This window comes from Podarcis melisellensis (genome assembly GCF_964234715.1).
Source record: "Podarcis melisellensis genome assembly, chromosome: 6".
NCBI lineage: Eukaryota > Metazoa > Chordata > Lepidosauria > Squamata > Lacertidae > Podarcis > Podarcis melisellensis.
Window position 1 is genome coordinate 52,790,054 of NC_138538.1, and position 24,536 is coordinate 52,814,589.

The 24,536-nt window shown below is 40.8% G+C and overlaps 1 protein-coding gene across 5 annotated transcripts; it reads right to left on the reverse strand.

Annotated features, from left to right (window-relative positions):
- Positions 1–4,351: 4,351 nt before the first annotated feature.
- Positions 4,352–24,515, reverse strand: STIL (STIL centriolar assembly protein). 5 transcript variants are annotated; one of them, XM_081913920.1, is made up of 17 exons: positions 23,907–24,515; positions 21,390–21,458; positions 19,309–19,413; positions 18,358–18,473; positions 17,352–17,539; positions 16,677–16,924; positions 15,373–15,456; positions 15,088–15,174; positions 14,177–14,324; positions 13,204–13,313; positions 12,973–13,084; positions 11,051–12,115; positions 10,340–10,502; positions 9,373–9,589; positions 7,679–7,874; positions 6,915–7,171; positions 4,352–5,984 (listed from the first exon to the last, which is right to left on the reverse strand). In XM_081913920.1, the coding sequence occupies exons 2-17, from the start codon at positions 21,422–21,424 to the stop codon at positions 5,165–5,167; spliced, it is 3,951 nt and encodes a 1,316-aa protein (XP_081770046.1). In that variant the 5' UTR covers positions 21,425–21,458; positions 23,907–24,515; the 3' UTR covers positions 4,352–5,164. The 5 variants fall into 5 exon arrangements, with proteins under 5 accessions (XP_081770046.1, XP_081770048.1, XP_081770045.1 ...); XM_081913922.1 differs by lacking the exon at positions 23,907–24,515 and adding an exon at positions 23,311–23,575 and having other exon boundaries at positions 12,985–13,084; XM_081913919.1 differs by lacking the exon at positions 23,907–24,515 and adding an exon at positions 23,411–23,574.
- Between the last annotated feature and the right edge of the window lie 21 nt (positions 24,516–24,536).

Here is a 24,536-nt window from a genome sequence, read left to right on the forward strand (position 1 = left end):
TATTGAAAAGGGGGAGAAGTGTGCGAGCGTGTAACTAAATGGCTGAAGGGAGCAGCATGTCTGGTACAACTGGGTAAACAAAGGGAAGGGATATAAAAAATCCTTCCCTAGCCAATAAAGAAAGAAATAAATAAAATGTGTGGGCATAAACTAGCGATATTTGCTGCTTTAATTTGATATTAGACGGAGGGAAGTGGGGGCAATTAAGGAAATCAGAGGTGGGGGTGCTATTTAGGAATAAAGGCTCATTGAAGTGCGCAGTTATGGTTATTTTTTAATAACCCGTCAAATATGTAACCTTTTCATGGGAAGGAGATGGGCTAATATTCCGGAGGGGGGCATTAAGGCGCTCGGTTGGGGAAGGGACTGAGAGCGATCACTGGAGATAGATGCAGAATTGTGTTGGCGGAGCTAAGATCCATAAAGTTCAGAGGCGCTGATGGATGGAAGAAAAACAAATAGAGCCTTTTTATTCCCGTCTATCCTCTCGGATCCTAAGCACGTATTAGCAGGATGTGCGTCCCATTCATTTCAACAGAGCATCGATGAGCAGTAAATGTCACATTTCCAAACCAAATTTCCTCTCCTTTCAATAGAGTCGTAGGTGTGCAAGGCGCGTTCTCATTTGCATCGAACTAGGCGAAAAGCTGCTACAGTTAATCTGGAATACATGGAAGCCCTTTTGTGTCGGTGCATTTATCTCAAATCGGTGGGAAGCCGTTTAAGTGTACGCCCGGTTAACTACTGCGGAGTAATTACCTCCCTTCGGGATCGATGCAGATATAGCATTCCCGTCCGAGGTACCTTGAAATAAAAGGATGGAAAGTGGAAGTGACTCCGGGGGTCATTAATAGGCGTTGACATGACTTAGGGATGCGCTCAAGGTGTCTTTTTAAGGCTGCCGCAGCTCCTTTACAGAACAAGGGCTCTTTAAATCAGTCTTTAAATCAGTCCAGGAATCGCGGTGAGCAGGTATGGGACGACGCAGGAGTAGACTTACTTTGTGTTCTGCCACTTAGCTTTGGGGAGCTGGCTTCAGCCTGCTCTCCTCAGACTATTTTGGACTACACGGTGCGACTCAGGAAGGCAAGGCTGATAGTTTTAGGAGACTGTTCTGCGTGATGTATTTGAGATCATCATGCTGTTTACACTCAGACGAATCAGTTTAGAAGAGTTCCACCGTATGAAATGCAACCTCTTGGCCTTTTATTTACATCCACACTACACACCAACTACAGGCGCTATGCTGCGAATCTAGAGGCGCCCTTGTCCTGTGAATCCGATTCCGACTGGGTCCCCCATGAAAATTAACCTGAAAGTGGTAGCAACCTTAAAAGAATGGTCGTCGGCCCCGTAATAAATATGCTTTCAGCCAGATTGGCTTGAAAGCATCCATTGTCCTTCTTAATACAACATATATTACTTTCCAGCTTCTAGCGGGATAGTCTCCTGCCGCAAAAAAACAATGGAGATTATTGTGGCACCTTAAAGACGAGCACATTGGTTGTGACATAAGGCTTGGTGGAGTCAAGTCCACTTCATCAGATCAGATGCACTCAGTCCACTAAAGCTTATGCTATAATGCGTACTTTTTATGGCCTTCTCTGCGGTAGCCCCTCGTTTTGGAAATGCTCCCCAGGGAAACACGCCGGGCCCCAACTTTGCTATCATGTTTTTATCAGGTGTTGTTGTAGATCTCAGACATTAAGAGATCTTTCACAACATAAAATTACAAAAGGAAAAACATTGGATTGGATAGCTCAGTTGATAGAGCATGAGACTCTTAATGTCAGAGTCGTGGGTTCAAGCCCCACATCGGGCAAATCATTCCTGTATTGAGGGGTTGGACTAGATGACCCTCGTGGTCCCTTCCCAACTCTACAATTCTATGATGATATAATAATACAGTGGCACCTCGGGTTAAGTACTTAATTCGTTCCGGAGGACTGTTCTTAACCTGAAGCACCACTTTAGCTTCTGCTGCCGCTGCGCCACCGGAGCACGATTTCTGTTCTCATCCTGAAGCAAAGTTCTTAACCTGAAGCACTATTTCTGGGTTAGCGGGGTCTGTAACCTGAAGCGTCTGTAACCTGAAGCGTATGTAACCCGAGGTACCACTGTAATGAGAACAAAAACAAGCCAGCAATCTCTCCTCCCACTTCTATCGCGCTTCTTATCTTTCTGAAAGTGGCTGACCGAAAGGGGAGAGACTGGAAGACGGAGCAGCGATGAGCAAATGTTAAACCCGGGAGTCGGTCTGTCAGTCATCCGGACATCAAGGGGGAACTAGGGCTTCGTGATCCAGGCAAATACAAAGAGCCCGATCAGCAGATTAGGCCCGCTTCCCTTAGACGCGAGGATTTCCCTAATGATGCTGCTTCAAGGGGACTCAGCCGCCGCCTGACGTCTCTAACCCAGGCTCCAAGATCGGAGGAAGGAGGCCGAGGAAGAGCTTCCCCCTCCCCAGGGAGGCCGCTCACGACGCTGCTGGGAAGCCAGGAAGATCAGCCCCAGAGCAGTCACGACTTGTCCGCCAGGCCTGTCTTGCACGCTGCATCCGGGAAACACGAGCGCCACTTCCTCTAGCCAGAGAGGAGAGAAAACGAAGGCGGCAGAGGGACGCGATTGCGGGATGGGGATGAATTAAGAGTCACGTCTCGCCCTCCTTAACCCGGCACAAGATCCTAAGAGAGCTCCATTTAGGCCGGAGGGGTGTCTGCGCTCCCGTATGACCTTGCCACAGTGGGTAAAAGTAGTGCTCCGAGCATGTGCAGAGTGCTGCAGCCTTGTCCCTGAAAAATCACATTTGGGCACTCCCAGAGCTTGACTGCACCGCCTTGAGCTGCAATATATCTTGTTATACAGAAGGAACCAGCTGGCACATGGTGACCTGAAGTTCACCAGAACTGTGACCTGGTACAGTATGCAGTAATATTTCAGCTTTAAGATGCAGAGGCAGAGTGGGGGTCTGTCAGCATATCTACAAGAAGCCATGATAGAATAATCAATGCAATTCTAAGCTTATTAATCAGTGGTTAAACACTTGGCATCTTAATAATATAATAATTTATTATTTATACCCCGCCCATCCATTCAAAACTTCCCTTTGGCAGGGTCTTCAAGCTCCCATTGCACTCTTCAAAACACTTGCTACACATTTCTTGGGACACAGGAAATATGCAAGAAAAAGGCAATGAGGCATCTAAGAACAGCACAGATTGGGGCAGAGAAACAGGCAATCTCAGTGCCAGAACAGATGGCAAACAGCAGCAGTCTCAATGGAAAAAGCATCTCTCACATCCCTCAACCATAGACAACCGTCTCATGCATCAATATTCCAGTCTCAGCCATAATAGGGCTGAATCTCAGGTGCATAAATGTTGTTGCTAGAGACTTCAGTCCTTTTCACATCCATGCTCCCCATACCAAAGGGGCAACCTCACTTTTTTGCACTATGGAACACAACTTGGAATAGCAGGGCCAGAGGTAGTAGTGAAAGAAATTAGAAAAAGAGAAGGAAGGTTCTTTTTACACAATACCTTAGATAAGGTATTTCTCCACTGTCACATAAAATAAATATTTTAAATATGGTGGAATACAGAGGAAGATGAGAATTAAGTTGCCATAGGAGAAAAATGAATGTGAAAAGTGCACGAAGGAAAGGAACAGTAAAAGACGAAGATGTGGTGGTGGGGTAAAGCTTATGGAACATATTTTGCAGAAAAGGGGGGGCGGGAGTTATACCTCTGCAGCCAGTGTCTGTATTTAGCTTGAGGAAAGCTGAAGTATGGAACTTCCTGCTAAAGGGAAATTGCTGTGGTAAAGAATTCAGCAATTTCCAAAGAGGGACTGGATATCAATAGTTGACAGCTAATTACAGTGGTACCTTGGGTTACAAACACTTCGAGTTACAGACTCTGCTAACCCAGAAGTAGGACCTTGGGTTAAGAACTTTTCCCCTAGGATGAGAACAGAAATCGCGCAGTGGCAGCAGGAGGCCCCATTAGCTAAAGTGGTACCTCAGGTTAAGAACGGTTTCAGGTTAAGAACGGACCTCCAGAACAAATTAAGTTTGTAACCAGAGGTACCACTGTATGTCAAACTCCACCTAAATTTTGTAGCTTGTTCTGGCCCTGCATTGCCAATTTGTGCCTAGTGGGCTTCAGTAATTTTCAGCTTTCTCAAGTGGCCCTAGGAAAGTTTGAGAACCCTGTTTTAGGCAATTACCAAGAGTCGTATGTAACTTCTGCTAAGCTAATATAATGGATTTCCCCACCACATTCAGCAGTCCCCACTCTGCATATACCAGCAAAAATATTATGAAGTGAGGGACATCACTGTGCAATAATGGTGGATATCATTCCAAATTTTTTATTGGAAAAAACAATGTAAAACAGGCTAAAGGACCTGAAGGCCTTCATGGAAGATAATGAATTAAAACTATTATGGTAACACAGAGAGAAATAAAATAAACCAAATTTAATTTTTTAAAACCCTGAGTATAACAAGTCTGCATATTACAAGTGTCAAGTACATTTTATTTAGACATTCAAAAAATGTTAATGATTTCAAACACAAATAATAGATAAACAGTTCAGCAATTTATCCAGCATTTGTTCTTCATGTTCATATTACAAGACAAAAAAAAAGATAAGGATGACATTGGCTGACCTTGTTTTTGTTTCATGATCATAGTAAACACTATGAAATTTTATTTCACATTTGTGTAAGAATCGGGGCTGTCTAATGAAGTGCATTACTCCAATGCTTGAATGGACTCAAAAAAGGTTAATGCTTTAAACTGAGTAACCAAAATAATCTCATCCTAAACCCCCTTTCCACTTCAGCATTGATTAAGTTGCCAAAGTCCATTTTACAAAATTCATACATATGTTTTAAAAAGTATGTCCCATTAGATATATATTTACTGACCTTTAAGAGTATAAAGACACATCAATAAACATAAAGGTGCAAATATTTATATTTGAGATAACAGTCAAGCCATCACACCAGGCACACATTGAACCCTTTCCTCCCATTTAGTTTGTTGTCAAAACCACTTGAAAAGAGTTGGTGGCTTCTTGATTAAATTGAATTACAGAAAACTGGTTCAACTTGTATTGAAAAGTCCTGCAAGGAGTTGGTTGCCAATAAATCAGACAGGTTAAAATAACTTGGGTAACTGTCTGAGTTTTTGTACATCGAGGAAAGTACCCACTGAATTCATGTTGTCCACTTGCTTTAAATTATCAACAATAGGAGCTTGATGAGTTTCAGATACAATTTGATTATCTAGATTCTCTTTGTCCGGATGCTGAGTAAACTCTGCTTTTCCAGGTAGCAGTTTCATTTGGGGGTTCATGTCTTTAAAAAATGGATACGAACTCTCATCTGACTGGTGAAGGATTCGAAGTGGAATGACTGCATTTGTAACATTTCTTAATATGGGGCCCTCTGGATTAGACAGATGAGTACTAGATAGTTCAGATTCATGATGTGCTGGATTAACAGAAAGTCTCTCACTTCCTCTTTCGTAGGGGTCTTTCTGGCAGCTAAAGCCATCTAAAATAGGGTTTAAATTGAGTTGCAGAACCGGTTTTATGTTCTTTCCTCTACTGTAGTCAGTCTGTTCTTCCTCTTCATCATCACTGCCATCACTGCTTTGCAATAGTCCATACCTTTTCATGTACTTCTTGGTTGCAAATGACATATTGCTTGGGGAAATTAAGCCAAAGCCCACCAAAGTCTTATCAGTATTAGTGTGCAAGAGAGTCTGTACAGATGAAGCCATAGAATTTTTTTGGCTTGTGTGACTCAGAGAAAGCTGTGACAGTTGACTTTCACTTAGGTACTTGAGTGCAATAGCATTTGCTTCCATACTCAGATCTACTCCATTGGGAGTTAAGCCACTCATGCCAACATTAGCAAAAGAGATGTAGTTTAGACCTGGGACTACAGCTTCAGGATTAATACAGGCCAATATGCTAGAAGAAAACAAAGAAAAACAAGTTATTTTAACTTGATGCAAGTAAGTATACAGGGTGTACCTTATTCTATCTAATTGTAGCCATCAGGTCACAAAATGTCAATGTACTTTTAAAGACAGGCCATCCTACTAGCTAAGGAGCTGAGGACAGTATTTAAAGCTTAGATTGACAAGTCAGTCTTTGGAAGCCTAGTTCTGACCTACAGATACAGTAGCTGCTAACTATGGCTTACTAACTCAGACAACATTGATAAATGCTTTTTGGGTCCTTTGGAAACAGACTGCATGCCAATTCAAACTGCCAATGCTTATATCCAATGCTAATCCTACACAGAGTAGAAGCATTCAAATTAATGAACCTAAGTCACTCATGTTATTAAGTTACTAACTTTAATGGGTCCACTATGAGCAGGACTGGGATTGGTGAAGCAGACCCCTCCCACATAGGTCAACTTTGACAGGTGGAAGGGTTTCTCTCTCCTGCTTTAGATTATGTTCTTGCCTAAATGCTGAGTTACATGATACATAAGTGTATCAATGCATATTTTAGGATACAATGCACTTAGAAATGCATATTTAGAAAGAGAAAAACCAAAATCTTCACGTAGATTAAAACGATTTTAGATTATTGTGGGATTGAGCCTGAATAGACCTCTGAACATACACATGTGAAACTGACAAGCACGAAAAGGACACCAACATGAATTGACTGATCTATCCATCCCTACCCACAAAAGTCATTATTTTTGGCCCTTTGGAGTATGGATATGGGAAGCCCTCCAGATGATGTCGTCTACAACTCCCATCAGCTCTGAACACTGACTATACTGTTGAAGAATATCCGATTCCCATCCCCGCTTTAGAGGGATGAAGCCATTTATAAGCTCAGTCAGACTTTTTTGTTCTTTATTTAGAGCAATCTTTCTACCTGGCATTCTCTACTTTGTGTGCACTGTTCATCATCTTGTCAGGAGAGTCAAATTTTACTCCAAGGTTCCTCAGTTGTTTCAAGGTTGCATTCAGAACAATATCTTTATCACTTAGGAGTGGATCAGGATTGACTGAGCCTCTTCTTTCTGTTTTGATCATTTTTGAAGCTGTGGTACATTCACTGCTGGTAATGTCCTTTTGTACTGAGGAACTGTTTTCTTCAGAAGATTCCTTTAAGAAGTGGTTCACTTGACCCTAAGGAAAAGTAGAAAGGAAGGTACAGAGAACTGTAGAAAACGCTAATCAAAGCTATAGGATATTAGCAGTCTCATACTTAGCATGCTAGGGAATAGTTTTGTATGTCAAGGCCAATCAAATATTCACAGAAGATCAGAACTTTTTTCATAATGAAACTTCATTTTAGATACTCAGAGTGACATCTGACTAAGTCATACTCAGAGTCGGAAAGTACAACTTAGATATCACCCCCAGTCATTGCAATCTTAAATTATTGTTGTGCCACATACTATTTGAATTAAAAGATACACGAATTACATCTTGAATAACTATTCTGGCATGCAAAATATCAGAAATGCCTACTATGGACTGTAAAATGAAACATGAAGGCTCAATAAACAGTTGGACAACACAAATCTGTTTTATAAAAACTGCATTTTTTTAAAAAAAATAAAGCCTGGTAGCTTCTCTGCTAATACCACTAAGGAGCATTGGGTTAAGGAATGATACATCGAAATAACTTACCAATATATCCTGGTAAAACTTCTGGTCATCTGGTGGGGCATTTGGAAGGTAAGTGATAACATGCTCAATATTTTGTTCATTAACTGCTACCAAATGACTGTCAGCTCTCTCTGATGGGCTGGTCTGCATGCACATGCTAACACTTTCATTCATTGATGAAATTGGGGGAAGTCCTGAGTCAGCATCTGGTCCACTACTAGAAGCAGAGAATAGTGAATTAGTAGAGAAGATTCAAATGAGTTGATTTTGAACAGAAGTGGGAAAGTGGGTCAATACTAGTGTGAAGGCTATAAAATGGGATGGTCATTATCAGCAATGCCATGGCAAAATGCAAAATCTGTATTACGATGAGTATTCAACCATATTCTACACAGCAAGTTGGAATAACTTCAATAATGGAGAAAAAAAGTATGCCGCTTAAGTATACTCTTGTCATTCCCAAACCTCAAGCACTTCTTTGATGGAGTAAGTTTCGCCCAAACAACCAAGTTAGCAACACCTGTACATTTACTGCACAGTAAAGAATTATGCAGAGTCCCTTAATTAAATAAGACTTAATGCATATTTGCAGATCACAACAAGAATTGCTATTTTAACAGCTAAGGCTAGAAACATGGATAATTAATGCCAAAATGCCTGCTAGATCATCAAATGACCCGAAGAGCAACATAGGTATTAATGGTATTCAAATAATGCAGCTTAAAGTAATCAATTGTGTATGTTGAAAGAGATAAGATTAAATCATGTACTGTCATTACAGGTTATCAGTTATGGCCAGAGAAGTGATTTTTCATCACTCAGAAAATTTTTGAAAGCTCAATATGTGAAAAATCACTTTTAGCAACTGGGATGCAAGCTTCATCAAGAGATTGCTTGCTTGATTAAAGTAAGTTCTGTATGCCCATGACTTGTTTCTATAGTTTGAGATCCTAGTCATCAGTAAAGCTGCACATGAAGTTGCAGTGAGGAAGGCATGCTTTTTTTTTTTTAATTCATCGCCTCCACAAATAAGCAATCCATTTTTACCCATGAAAAGTGAAGTTAGGGTTGATTAATGGGGCTGCTGCATTGTAGCTGCCACTTAACTCAGTCATTAGCATTTCAAGCAAGTTGTCTGCGGTATCTGGTCATGTGGGAGGAAAACATCTGCTAAAGATGCACAACTTTGAGTGGCTGTAGATATATTGTAGAATCTTTGCTGATTAATTCATTGCTACAGTCAGTGTTCTACATGGTTTTAGCTGCTATACTGTTTATTTAAAACAGTGAACATAATACAAAGTCAATTAGACTTACTTTTTTTGGGGGGGGGATGAAAATAGCCTTTTTGAAACCAACCCAAATTCTTAGAATTAACATTTTAGTTCTGACAGGTGACAAACACACATAAAATGGCTTGTTCTGAGGCTGAGCAGAGAAATACAGATGTACAACAAAACAATCATGAATGAGAGATTACTGAACTTAAGTGAATAATACAAACCACTTCAGCTCAGGCAAACAAGGCTGCCAACTGTGGTCAACTTCTTCTACAAATATGCATTATTGAAGGCAAAGGGAGGGAACTGAGGCAAACCAATGTGGAACTGTATGCCTCCACCAGTGTACTCCTGAAAGATCAGATGGGTTTCACACAACATAGTATATGTAGGTTATTAAAGTATGGGGAATTTAAACGAGGGTTGTTTTTTTACCGGAGTCCAGAGGGTTGACTAGCTCCTTCTACAAGATGAATACTATCCACAAAACTGGGTATGTCAACAGCATTTAATGAAGAGGCAATGCTTGCTTGACTCCTGTTCTTCTCAGTGTTCATAGAAATATTGATGTCTTCATTGGATATTTCAACATCATCTTGTTTCACATGCTCATTTTTATTTTCCAAAGTAGCATTCCACATCAAGCTAGCACCTAAAGTAAAACAGGAAGAAAGCCTTGGTTGAATTTAGCTAGGCTGGTGGCACCACTCTCTGTCTCTGCATGTATTGTGTATTCTATCCCAGTCCCAGATGTCCATCAACTTCATGCGTTATAGCAAATCACTGGTACAGCTTGTTGCAATTACTAGCAGTTTGTTAATGTGACACTCAGTGTTTAAGTAACTGAAAATGACAAATATTAGCAGTCCTCTCATGGGCAGTTTCACAACATGATGAGCTTGTGCATTTCATACAAATTTGGTAATCTTGATAATACCAGTTTTGGACTCTAGCAGCAGCCATCAAAACAAAAGTAGTTGAAGTCACAACACACTGAAGTGTGATTTGAGGCTGTGACTATCACATTAGTAACTTCTCTTTAGCAAGACAAGATCCACTGCACAAAAAAACCCCCCACAACTTTAACATTTGAACACTGCTGTGAGCAAACCAACTCAATCACATTAATTATTCCACAAAATTTACAGTCTTTCAAGCAATTAATATTCAGTTCTCAGTCATACTATACTGTATTGGAATCTACCATGATACAACAGTCTGGGTACAGGACTCAAGTTTGTTAGCAGAGTGGATCAAATAGGAAGACAGCACAACACGACTGGATCAAATAGGAAGACAGCAGAGTAGACTCTGAACAGCTAAAATGGCACCCATGTCAGGTATTTTTCCACTGCTGAGTTATACCAGTGTAACTTCAATAAGGTGTACAATAAACCAATACCTGTGCTCACTGCAATGCTGACACTTTTCTTCATGTGTAACCCTGTGGATGATTGGGTTTCCATGGCAACAAATTCTAGTTGCTTCTCAGACTGTATGCTACTGTTTGCTATAGTTTTGGTTGAACAGGGCTGAAGAGTTTGTGCTTCTAAAAGCCGCTGAATCTGTAACCATGTAAGATCAGTGTTAATTATACTGCCAAGATAATAAAAGTGGGAGAAGTAATTAGTAAATATCACTGTCATATCAATTTGTCTCTTATGAATACAGAACTATTCTTTCTTTAAGATGATTAAAGGCAGCATCTTTAAGTCCTCTTTATATAAAAATGCAACACTGCTAACTGTAGAACGGAGAAAAGCACATATTGCTATTAAAACAGTTGAGTTTCATTAATTAAAACCCAGTTGGTTTCTATTCTGCACTGAACTTAATTCCAAACAACTTAATGGCTCACTAAATTGACTAGTAAACCAGCCAGCTTAATTCTGAAAGCATAGCTAACGAGCTATGTGAAACTGTTAAAAGACATAAGTATTAACCCACAACATATTTCTACTAGGCTCTGAAGAGGCCACTTATTAACAGAGAAGTACACAAGACCAAAGTTGTAATCTGATAATATCATAAGTACCATGAGTGTAAAGACCATGTTCCTGTGATGAACCTAGTAATTTCTAAGCATGTACACAATAGATTTAACCCAACAAACCTGAGCTTGTAGCAGTTTGATCTGCTTATCTTGTTCAGCAAGAATTTTGTAAACATCTGAAGGTAAGTTCATTATTCCATTATTGGGTCCCAACTTTGATGCATGAGTGTGCACACAAGCCGGATACACTGCTTGTGATTGTGCACTGCCAGGGTCTGAAGAACTCTTTACTGTAGCTGACATGTCATCATTATGGGGGCAAAACTTCCCCACTATCCCATGATGGCCAAGGTTCATAGGGCTACTTGTGGGACACACTGGGTTGCAGCAAGCATCTATATATTCTGTATTGTGATGAAACATTAATTGTGTACTCTCCTGGGAACTACTTGACTGGATTTCAGGTGTGTGACCGGAACCCACTGTAGACATCCCTTGCCAAACATTTGTTGGACTGTATTGCATATGGTCACGTAACTGGCAGCTGCAGACACAATGGGGACAGCAAGGTGAGCTCTGAGATGGTATCCGAAGTTCCATGGGTCTTCTCATGTGTGGAGATGACAAAGCACAGCTGTGCCAGGAAGGCTGGGAAACTAAATGAGATTGTTTAGAGTTAGATCCTGAGGGTCCATTAAAAGGAAGCTCTCCTTTGCTTTGTGTAGGCTCATTATTTGCCAAATGTTGTTCTGGTGTTCCAAGCTGGTGGGAAGAGGTGTTGGGAGAGAACCCGCTACAAGGAGTTGAAGGAGAAGAAGAGGAAGAAGACCCAGAGCTCTTTCTCGCTTGAGACCCAACTACACCACAGTTGGACTGCTGTTGTAGTGGAGGTTTCTTTCCATTGGAAGATTTTAAAACTGAATTTCTCTGCTTTATCTGGTTTGGTAACTGCCTTGGAGAAGGCTCTCGGGCACAGAAACCCAAGCTTTGTTTCCCAGAATCACAGCTCTGAAGTTGGTGGGGTGGATGCCCAATGGAACATGCCATCTTAGCAGGTTGATGTCCCAATGAAGGTTGGGTTTTTTTATCCATCACCATGACATTTTTGGATGTTGACATAGATTCTGTAGAGATGCCATCAAACACAATAGACAGTTCAGGAACCGAAGGCTGGATCTCTGTCATCTGGAAACGAGGACAATATAAACTTAAAATACGTGTTGATCTATGCATTTCTTATGTTACCAATTTAATTGGAATGTTCCTCCCCCACCTGAGAAACTGTTGTAGCAGCTTCCACTACACTATGGAGAAAGAAGAAAGCAGACATCACTATGTAAGTCATACCCCATTGTAAAGGAAACCTCCTTCTACCAGGAGACCTTTAATAAGATATTATCCCAAGTCCTGCCAAAATAGGAGTCCTTGTGCCATGTTAATAGAACCTCAAATATTGATACTATACATGTACTGTAGGCAGATGCACAGGTGCAAGTGTTTCAAATGGAAAGAAAAAGCTATTGCAGAAAAACACTGTTTCTATTTTGTCAAAGTGCATAGAAGTCTCTCTATAAAAACACTACCAGCACAGTTATTGTCTACATCAAGAGACAGTCATTGGTTCCATCTTTAGCTTAGGAAGCAGAAAAATTGAAGGCAATCAACATTTGCATTCTTAAGAAGCCTATCTGTACAGCTCAACCATTATTTCTTCTCCCTCCTTCAATGTGCTTTTAGAGGACCTCCCTAGTAAATTAAGTCAAACAATGGGGCTATGGGTCAGCTGGTTTATTTGGTCTACATGCTTCCCACAGTAGAATATGAAGTCTCCTTAAGAGGTTTCTTTATAAGGTTAATCTGAAACATGTACTTGCAGCAATAAAGGGTTAACAGCACCACAGCACAACCTGGTGGTAAGAGCATGGAATACAACTATCCCGGCAGCACTGATGCAGAAGCTGAGTGCTTAAGAATTCCTACCAACTACACAAAAGTACTGATATTTTCTCTAAAAACTTGAAGATACTAAATCTTGGAGATACCTGCTGACTCACTGGGTGAGGACGGGGAAATGGTCTTGGGGATGCATCCTCTTCCACCCCAGAGTCATGATCACTAACAGAAAGTTTACTAGCTGAGGAACCTTGTGATGGGCTAAAAAAAAAAAATTAAAATCCAGTTGTGAGTTTTGTATTACATAGAAAATGTTTTGATTGCATAATAGAAAACAAAAATGTCTGATTAAATGCATAAGTATTTGAAAAAGGTCTCACCTGCTAAAGGAAACATTCTTTGAAATTTTACTGAAGAACTCCACTTCTGCATTTTTATTTTCTGAACTTAGTTCAAATTGAATATGGTATTTATCTGATGGCTCCACGTTCTGAAATGAAGTAGATGTAGTCAGTAAGCTCCATTTAACAATTACCACACAACTTATCCTAATCAAAGTCATGTAAGAACTCTTCAAACAAACCCTAGTGCTGGTGCTACCTTCCTGCTTCCTGTGAGTTTTTATATTCAGGGGACCCTGGACTGGAGTAAAGATCAATGTTAAACAGGCAGGTACTTAGTAGAGGTTAAGAGCCTGAGCAGTGGTTTCTAATTGGTGGTCTGCAGACATCTGTGGCACATACCCATCAACTATCCAGGACATCCCATTTGGGGACTGTGGTCTTACATGGGTCATGTGACTCACATGGGAGCACAGCCCAGAAGACACATGTTTGGTCTTCTGGGACATGTTGGTGCTGGGACAACATTTTCAAAAGTGGGGGGTCCATGCCTTGGCTTCTGAAAAACAGGGGGTACACAGTACTTAGCTGATTGAGAACCACTGAGGTAGAGGATCATTGGATACAGCAAATCCTCAGCTATAGCACCAGATCTAGTGTACACAAGTATTTTGGCACACAGAGAAATGAGCAATAATTCCCAAAGGGAATCTGCCTGCTAGAACAAGCTTACCACATTCACAGTCCTGAACAAAAAGCATGGGTAGAGATATTGGAGTACTTATTTGCTTCCTAGTCCAATGAGGCTGTTCTCACTATAAACTCCTGATTGTTGCTTTAAAGCCATGCCAGTACCTGACCTACACTTGACATCACATATGACTTCAGGGATGGGGAATGGTTAGTCAGGAATGGCTTGCTGGGCCAACTTTGTCCCTGTGATAAACAACCGTTGACAAGCACCCCCTTGTAGCTGCACAGCCAACTTAAGTAGGGAAATCAAGCAACTTACTTTGAAGCAACGTAATGTTTCTTTGCTTGTAAGTAGCTGGAAACCTAATTTAGTATGTCCACCACAAGGAAGGCATTCATAGAACTCTGGATCTTTATGCGTCAGAGAATAAAGAATTACAAGGAAACTTCCTGATTCTGAAAGTACCCTGAAGAAAATAAATTAAAATACACTCATTAAACAGAAACAATAAATAAAAAAATCATTTGGCAATGTGATGTACTGAATTCAAAGGAAATAAATATTTTTTTAATACTGAATTCAAATGGTAAAGCTTAATATAACAAATGCCATCAGATCACCTACAAGAACAGGAAGCAAAGAGGGTAGTTCATATTTCAAATATAATTCAGCAATTGTGCTTTGTTGTTAAACTAAGTCCAGTTCATATATCTTCAGCAAGTTGCCCAGCTCACTAACTGAAAATCATATTGCTCACTTAGTTCTGGGGAGCATGTAATTCTGTTGTAGAAGCTATAAGGGCTAGCAGGTACAACTGTTTCCAATTCACAACCCAGGCTCAATTGATAGTGCTGCTGATCATCTTTGAATGGTTTGAGTCAGGTTATCTTAAACATTATCTCTTCCTACATTAATCTACTTAGATCTGACTGGGACAATCAAGCAATCTCCTGCTCCCTGATTTGTCCTGCTCTCTGATTTGTTTAATCTCTCTCTCGCACACCCATTCTCTGTGGTTTCTGCTCCAAAATGGCTGCCACCGACCAGCAAAGTACAAAAAACCCAAGATGTAAAGAAGTTGTTTGGATAAGTGAATCTGTGGGGCATATAGTGAGGTTTGGCCATAACTCTAAATGTGGATAAATGATTTTTTGATAGCGAGCTTGCAGGTGGTGGGACCTGTGTGTACTTATCATTTATTGAGAAAAGTTCATTTTAATTATTATCACCTTTCTTGAATTGAAGAGTTGAATAAGTAGTGCAGGCTGCAAGTCCAGACTTGCGGACTGTTGATGTGAGAGACTCCGCTCAACCAACTAAAGGAAGAAAAAAATAGGTTTGATGCTACAAGCCAGTGCATTCTCATGTAGCATATATATTTTACTCAAACTGAGTTATCCAGTTTAAGATTAATATTTCTGCAGTACATATTAAAACATTCTGCTTTTCTGGACAATGCCAAGCTCAAAGAAAGAAAAACAGAGGAAAGGTTCATACTTCATCTAAATACTTACATGCCAATCAGTGGCAAAGTAGAAGCTTTGGGATCAGATTCAAGAACTAGCAGTAGTTTTCTGGTCTGGTCCATTGTAAGATAGCTGTAAATAAAAAAAAAAATCCAAACTGTTTGAAAACCTGTCTCAGTCACTTGAGTCAACAAAAAGCTAGCCTTAAAAAAACCCCATAAAATCCTTCTGAGGATTACATTTTTCATTGGTCACAATCAGGCATGTTACTGATGCAGGGAACTTGTGAAATACTTTTAAAATATTGGTTGTATCCAATGGTGCCCTTGTGCTAGAAAAAGTGCTTCTGCAAAGGAGGACACCTGATTTTCACTGACCCATCCTACACAATAAAGCCCCCTGTGCCTTCTCCCACCAATGTTCTGTGGATTTAAAGGACCCTCAGCATAGGGTTGCAATTGATAGAAAGGGGATTGGTGAAAATACGGTGTCTTGTGGAAGCGCTTCCACTATCTTAAAACCATTTTATATCCACAGTGTAATACTAGAACTTAACACACAAGACATCTCTTATAATGATACACAAAACTATAGGTGGTATGTTCTGACATGTGTGTCAAGGAAAACCTGATTTCTAATACCAGAGTAGGCACACAAATTCAACTTTTGACTTATATATCAATTGAAAGAAATAACTGAACTTGTTTGTATAGCACCAGCTTTAATTTCAAAATCCAATAGAAACTAAGAGTCCTCTGTGTAGGCCAATGCTTACACTAGAGCTGTTGAGAAGTCTTCCGCGAGGTGGAGACACAATGTGTAAAAGCTGCATTTCATGTGACTTATTAAGTGTATTTTTCCCACTGTGTGGAGTTTCAATACCAGTCACATACTATACTGACCGGCAAACTGTTCACAGGGTAACAGGCAATTTACACAGTAGACAATATTAGTGTGTTACAGACACTGTCTTAAGCTGCATTTTCAGCAGCTTCCACATGACAATAAATAAATCCATTCATGCTAGGCCAGTAATTTAAAGTGAGATGTAGAAGGTTGCATCAGTTAATAATACAAAGGAGAGTCCGTGTAATACAGCACAGTTTAGCTGTGACTGATGAAAAGAGTCTATAAATAGTGCTAGATCATTATATTCAAAACAAAGAAACTCCCCTAGCCCTAGTCAATTATATAGAAAACCTGGAAATCATACTGGATGATTTAAAGAGACTGGAAGCTACTTTCCAAGACTCCTTAGAAATTATGCATTGATATATCTTACTCCAAGACCAAATGAAACAATACAGACAACTGAAATTTGCCAAAGTGACTAGCAATGAAGCTTAACATACCCACATTTGCAGGTACCCTGGACTTGTGTAATGCTCATGTGGCTGCTCAGATTTCTAGCAAGAGCTGTAGGAATTATTGGAACAGAATTCACAGGAGTGTATTTTAAGGCATTGGCAAATGTAACAGCTGCCCAGTGAAAGTCAAAGTTTAGGTTGTCCATATCTTCTGTGGAATAAATGTGAACTCTTAAAGTCAGCAATTTCGAAGGTTCCAAAGAATCTTGACTGTTCAAATTCTGTTGCAGTATCTATAGGGGAAAATTATGTCTGGATTAGTCTCAGACACAAGCATGTTAGAAGGGTTTGTACAAAGTTTAAGAAGAGTAATGGCATTCTTTTTAGGCTAGGCATCTAAACTTCTGAAAAGAAACTTAGCTGGTCAGAGCTGTGATATATGGAGATTATTTTATTTCCCCTCTCCTATAAGAGTGCTCCAGAGAAAAAGATGTGAGAGAGTGAAAACAGAAATAAACAGAAGGGAATGTTAAAGAAAAACAGTTGCCCTTTCCAAACTTATACTGAATAAAAAAGCTACACCCAGATACAGCTTTTCATGTCTAAGCACCTACCACTGTCCGGGACAAACTGAGAACAGCCAATGGATATTAACATAGAAAGGCAGCAGCTATTCAATAAACAACCTTTGTGTTAAAATAAGGGTCCCAAGTTTCTTACCTTAAAAGCCAAGCTGAAATCTTCAGAATTGTGCACTATGACATCACCTGATGAAAATCCCCAAGCACTAACAGTACATGGAATCAAAAAATCTCCAGGAAGCGATGCTGTTGGTATTTTCCCCAAGCCACCAGTTACTTCACGACCCGGATCAAAACGATCTATTGTTAGTGATACACCTTCACCATCTGTGCCAGAGAAGTTAGGCAAGTTAGAATACATTCTATGAAGATGGCTCACTGATCCCAAATTTCACCAAGGCTTAAAACAAGACTGTTAGACTTATCCAGCACTATGATGCTCACTCACATTTCAAGGTTCCCACAAACCCTGCCCAAAGTAATTAGACAGCTGTAATTTTGATGAAGTCTTATTTAAGTGATAGTCAATATTTGCATACAGCAGGTTGCTGGTTCAACATTTCCAGTTAAAAGGACATAAGGTAGCAGAACAGAAGATATTTTCCTGAGGTTACAAAGTCACTGCCAGTTACAATAGACTAGTAGACCATTGAGTTAACACTGTAAACAGGTTTGCATGTACTTAAAGTAACACAAACATCAAAATGCACAGTTCAGTGAAATAGTCATCAACATTCCATCACTGTACAGTGCAACCTCAGTTGTCGAACGTAATCTCTAGTTGAAAGGATCTCAAGCAGCAGGGTTGGGAAAGTCACCTCAGACCTTGAAGAGCCATTGCCCATCAGGAGAGACAATATTTAGATAGAACATGTGTAACCAAGAGGGTCCCCCACCCCCAATATTGTTGGATTACCAACATTGTGAGTGCCAAGGGACATTGGAAGTTGTAGTCCAGCAACATCTGGAGAAAGCAATGCTGATTCCACTGGCCTAGAAGGATCAATAGCCCAACAATGTAAGGCGGGCTCATGTTTACACCCCTTGGTATCATTCACAAAATAATCATGTTATAAAGACACACTGCTGTAAGGCTTATTTGTTGAGTCAAATAGAATGGCAATGGCCTCTAACAAGATACCTACCTTCATCTACTGCAAGATTTCCAATCAGAAAACATGTGAAGGGTTTTCTTCTACTTTGCCTAGCATGACGATGGGTCAGTCGCAGTGTTTTCTCATGCATTATCAGTTTAGGATTTCTGAAGAAACACAAATTAAAGTTTCAGTACTTGAGTTTACTAATTCTAAGTATACGAAGACTGATAGTTATCTCAAAGAATAATTCACTACTGCCACAAAATACAAATGATCCAGGTTACAAAAAAAAAAAAGGAAAGCAAAGAGAAGCACCTTGAAAAAGTTGCTTAGGTTTGAAATTGTTCATTTATGTGTTATTAGTCCAAAAGCAACCATGATGCATTGTAATTATTTTTATTAATTTTCCCAAGCTCAAATTTTGGATTTATTTTACTACATAGAAAATAGTTGAGTCAATCAGTTCTGAGTTGTTTATTGATTTAAAAAAACCATTACACTTCACTAAAAATTTTCTTGCTCCATGTATGGCAGAAAAATCAACTATGTCACTCTTGTGCCACATTACAGAAAGCACAAACTACAGTATTAGCTGTGGCTTCTTAGGGACACCTTTTTCTCCGCCCTAAGTACAATTTGTACTTGCCCAATGTCTTTTCTTGGGGTGCTGTATGATTTGTTGTTCCAATGGGTAAAATTGAAGGAAAGCAGTTACTGGCAAAACTTTAATAAAAGCTTCCTTACAGTACAAAATTGTTCAAACATGGAACAGACCGCATATGGAGGCACTGGGCTTCCCTTTACTGGAAGTATATAAGCAGCAAGGTAGTCATCCACCTGTCAATAATACTGCTGCTGCATCCTGCATTAAACAGGACTTGGACTAGATGACCTCCATGGTATTATAACAATTGGATTCAGAGTTGGAGGAAGAGTTATTGATAGATGAGTAAACAGTTCAGGGCAAGAAAAACTCTTAATCTATATGAGACTCCATACCTATAACACAGGTGAGAGACAATGCTTTCTCCAACAGGAGCTGGATTCCAAAGTGCACATTTTGATGCAGGAAAGCTGAAAGGCACCATTTTCCCCAAAACACCTCTGAAAAGACATACAAATTTACTACTTTTTATTTGGGTACAGTTGGAGATAAGCAGAAGACAAGTTTACCAAATTCTCCCAAAATAAAATAATAATAAGAAGAAGAATTTATTATTTATATCCCACCCATCTGGCTGGACTTCCCCAGCTTCCAACAAAATATTAAAACACAGTAATCCATCAAACATTAAAAGTTTCCCTAAACATGGTAGGAGTGTGCTCCTTTAAGATGGAAAATGTAGGTTTTTCATATTCTCTTTAAATATATGTATTGCAAAGCAGCGGGTGGTATTCACCTAACCTTTATGCAGAGTAGACCTCCTGAAATGGCTCTAAATTAGTTATGTGCATTAATTTCAATTGGTTTACTCTGACTTAATTGAATACCACCCATTAACTACTTTTATGGTATTTTGCAAAAGAAGCCATTTCAAACAGAACACTTTCAGCTTAATTCAACCCAGTTGTAAGCAGTGCTGAATGTTTCATACACAAACTCAACTTAAAACTCCAGGGCATACTAGGACTCTTTTTAAAGAATCATTCAAAGGCTGAGGAAATCAAATAGGTCCTCAAAAACAGTGCAATGGGAAAAAGCTTTGGACAATTCTGCTCCTTTTTTGTGGGGTGGAGGGTTGTGTTTGCCTTATTTTACTTTACAAGTTACCTGAGGGGAGCTTTATTTTTCTTTAAACACTATGTTTAAGTAGTGCAGCGCTCTCATGCTGTCTTCCACACTAGCAACAATTCCTGAGTTGCCCACATGGTCATGTCAGGAAATGCTGCCAGGCTGGGAGCTAACTTGCAGAGAGCTCTGGACTGCTACGAGTGCATGCAAGGCTTTAAACACATGTGGCACAGTCAATGAATATCAATATGATTATCTCAAGGAAAACAGCCCACACCTCTGGTTTTCCCAAGCAACAGTGGCAAACTGGTGTAGTAGAGGGGAAAGGAGGAGGGAGTACACCAGCAAGTAATATCAACTACAGTGGTACCTCTGGATGCGAACGGGATCTGTTCCAGAGCCCCGTTCGCATCCTGAGCAGAACGCAACCCACGTCTGCGCATGTTATGATTCACCGCTTCTGTGAATGACATAATTTTGAGCACCTGCACATGCATGAGCGGCGAAACCCAGAAGTAACCCATTCTGTTACTTCTGGGTCACTGGAACACAACCTGAAAACGCTCAACCTGAAGCTACTTCAACGCGAGGTATGACTGTATCAGGAATAAACATGCACCAGATACATATGACTGTTACACACATAAACAAAGCCAAGCTACTGGAACATATCATGTTGTCCTGGGTTCCTTAGATGGTAGGGCAGAACCTAACTTTAAAAAATAAAAATAAAATAAATATCAGTGACACATTTAGGACTGAACTGTTATAATTAACAAGCAGTGATACAATTTCTAGCTATCCATACAGTGGTGCCTCGCAAGACGAAATGAATTCGTTCCGTGAGACTCTTCGTATAGCGGTTTTTTCGTCTTGCGAAGCAAGCCCACTGACAGTTTAGCGGATTAGCGCTATTAGCGGTTTAGCGGCTTTTAGCGATCAGCTGTTAAGCGGCTTATCAGCGGATCAGCTGATAAGCGGCTTAGGAAAAGGGGGGGGGAGGGAAAAAACCCCGAAGGAACTCGCAAGACTTTTTTGTCTTGCGAAGCAAGCCCATAGGGAAATTTGTTTTGTGAAGCGCCTCCAAAACGGAAAACCCTTTCGTCTCGCGGGTTTTCCGTCTTGTGAGGCGTTCGTCTTGCGGGGCACCACTGTACTTTTCAACGTCTTCAGGGTACTCTGTTCTATTTGCCTTTATAGTGACTGAGTCAGAATCAGGGCCTCAGGAAATAAACATAAAAACACCTGAACAAATAGGAAATGCTGCTGACGTGTGACTTGGATCCCTCATGTGACAGGCTGTAAATCATATTCATATTGAAAGAGATAAAAATTTCTGCAATAATACCTTTGGTTTTGAGACACAGGTGAAATTAGTTCCATGAGGCTTTAAGCATCCGTTTGATCACTTCACCCTCTGAGAAAATGCAAGAACAGGAATAAGATAAAAGATACAGTTAAGTACCGCGAAGTAATCATGTCTGATACCAGTATTTTAGCATACTCCATTTCTGATATATCAAGGGAAGTTATTTATTGTCTAACTTGCAACATCAAATCTGCAACCTACCAGCAACATTTTTTTTCTAGTCAAATAGTTGTATCTTGGCTCTCAAGTTTTACTTTTACATTATTCCAGTGCTAGGTCTGGTATGCCCATGTACATAATACCCACGTACATAAAAACATAAGAGCCTGCTGAATCAGGCCAATGGGCCATCTAGTTCAACATCCTGTTCTCACAATGGATGAACAGTACACCTATATCATGGTTATCACAATTTTGTGGAAGGGCTATTATTGACCATGGAACTTTTAAATAACAAGTAGTCAATGTGGTGCCCTCCAGGTGTTCTTGAATTACAAGTCCCATCATTCCTGATGACTAGTACTAGTCATTCTGGCTGGGGCTGATGGAAGTTGTAGTCCAACAGCATCCTGAGGGCACATTGGCTAACACCATTTTAAAGGCACAAATTCAATAACTGTCTCATTCCCCAGCATAAGTTATTGCTACTGTGTTCTACTGTTTCTTCCAACTGCTCAAAATCACAGTTAAGGTGACTAACAGTCATAATTTAAAATTTATGAAACAAAAACTTTTGTTTAAAGCAAACAAGAGTTTGCTTTCAGAATAGAAAGATATCTATATTTGAAAATCAGCGGTGAATGATTCTACACTCCCCAAGAGTTGGTAGTCAAAACTCCATCCATCTGACCTGCTCATTTCTGCCTGCCCAAGATTTCTACTTTTTAAGATCACCATCACTTTTTATTGTGCTTCAGTGGTCTTTGGGGGCTTTGTCTATTTTGCCCAGTGAAAGAAGCACTGCACTCAAGAAAGCAAACAGTAATGCTAGTTCAAACCACAGCTCTCAGATTTCCCTCCCACCAGGTCACCAGAACCATCCCCCACAGGTCAAATACTAGTTGGCAATCATCAGCTTAATGTGGTGAATTACCGGTATTGAAATCCTATTAAATTCATAGGTAGCCAGCAACCAAAAGATGGGCTAAAGTGGCATTTTTTTGAGCCAATTCATAATCAAAAGTGATCAGTATTAGAGGAATATTAATTTATGAGCATTTTATATAACTGGGTGGTAGGCAACATCACCCTAATTTCAAATATTAACTGCCTCAATTTTTATGACTGCCCCCTCCCAAACCCATTTAATTCAAGGTTTGGGTAGTTTGCCTACCCATGTGCTAGTCCTTCTGGTGTTGTGCACTGCTACAACTGCCAGTATTCTTGGCATATACTTTTATTCTTATTTTTGTATACTATTGTGCTATTTCATAACCGTTTATACCTAATAATGATGATGATGATGATGATGGGGGGAAAACCTTAATAGTAGATAAAACTGCTGCGGCTCTGGATTTTTCCCAAGGCGATACACTGAAAAACACAGTTCTGAGCCATGTTTCCCCCAACCCAACCTCCGCGTCCCAGCCCCTACTGCACCTCACGGCCAGGCAGAGGGCAGGTGGGGAGACGAGGGGACTTCACCTATTTAACGTCCACGAGGCCCACAAGCTGTGACAGAAAGAGACAGAAATGCTGATTTGCTCGTGGACACAGCTCTGTGTTTTTAAAGATGGGGGGCGGACAACTTATTTGAAAAGGGAAACACCTAGTCTAATAGACAGGCGCGGGAGCTAGTTATAAGGGAAGCGCACAGGGAACCGAAGGGGCGGAAAGGAAACGGCGGGCGACGCGGGCAGAAAAAAGCCACCCAGCTCAGGCGCAGCGGTTCCCCACCTACCTCACGACTCCTCGCCAGAGCCCCCTTTTCCACGCGCCGCCAACGCACTCTCGGCGCTCGAGAGCCTGGCGCGGCGGCCAAGATGTAACCGAATTCCTACCTCCTCCCTGTTGTGGCGGCTCCGATGGCGGCACGGGCGGCCAATCAGCGATCCCTCTCCCGCGAGGTCCACCCAGCCAATCGTGGCTCGCGACCCCTTCTATTAATCGCTGACATCGCGTCAATCAAAACCGTCGCACCCGCCCAGCAGGTCTCCGTAACCAATCCAAAAGCCCTAAATGAGACTAAGGCCCGTTGCGCGCGCGCGGACCTCTTGTGGGAGGGATATTTAAAAAAAACATGGCTTTGTTTTAAACGGTCGCAGCAAGGGAGCTATTGCGCAAGCGCAGAGTCTGAAAGTGGAAAGAGGAAGGGGCGTGATTCCTTTTGTTACCTTAGTGATAACAGATACCTAGGCTTCGAGCGGTGCTTCAGAAAGTGCTTGGGTAAACATAGTTGTGGGACGGTCTATTCAAGTCATGCTTACATATAATCTTGTATACGTTTTCTTGAAAGTAAATGCCGCTATATTTCAGGGGATTCGCCCCAGTAAGTACCTCCGAGGGTCGTTGGTAGGACTACTCGGCATGTCTTATTCAGAGCGAAGTCCATTTTCAGTGGGTAAGCGGATACAGGATGGAAGCCTAAATTCATCGCAGCAAAAACGTTATTTTGGCGCCTTAAAGACGAACAGGTTTAAGTGGCATCATCTGCAGACTGGTCTACTTTCAGCTGATATATGTCATCCCCGGTTGCAAGATGCTTCCTCTACTACACTCCCACCTGCCAACTAGAATGCACTTTAGGAAGTGGACTCTTGTCCACAAAAGCGGGAGGGGGCCACAGTGCTTCGGCTCTGTGCTGCTTTGTCTTGCCCTCTTCCCAAACAATGCCAGCATAGTAGCATTTCTGCTGCCAAAAGTTTGCAAGCAATCGCAGAAAGGACAGAGACCTACAAGAAGCTCCTTTCGGGCGCGTATCGCATGCAAAAATCCATATATACTTCCGAACGAGAATAGGTATTTATAGATGTCTATCGCTGTGTGTGTATATGTATATGTGTGCGTGCGTACACACATACGCGTTTCTTTGTTTCTTTTTTAGTTGCTCCTGAAAGTGTCCCCTCCAAATCCAAGTAGGATCCCTCCTAGACAAGGCTACCCGCCCGACGTCTAAAACAGCCTCTC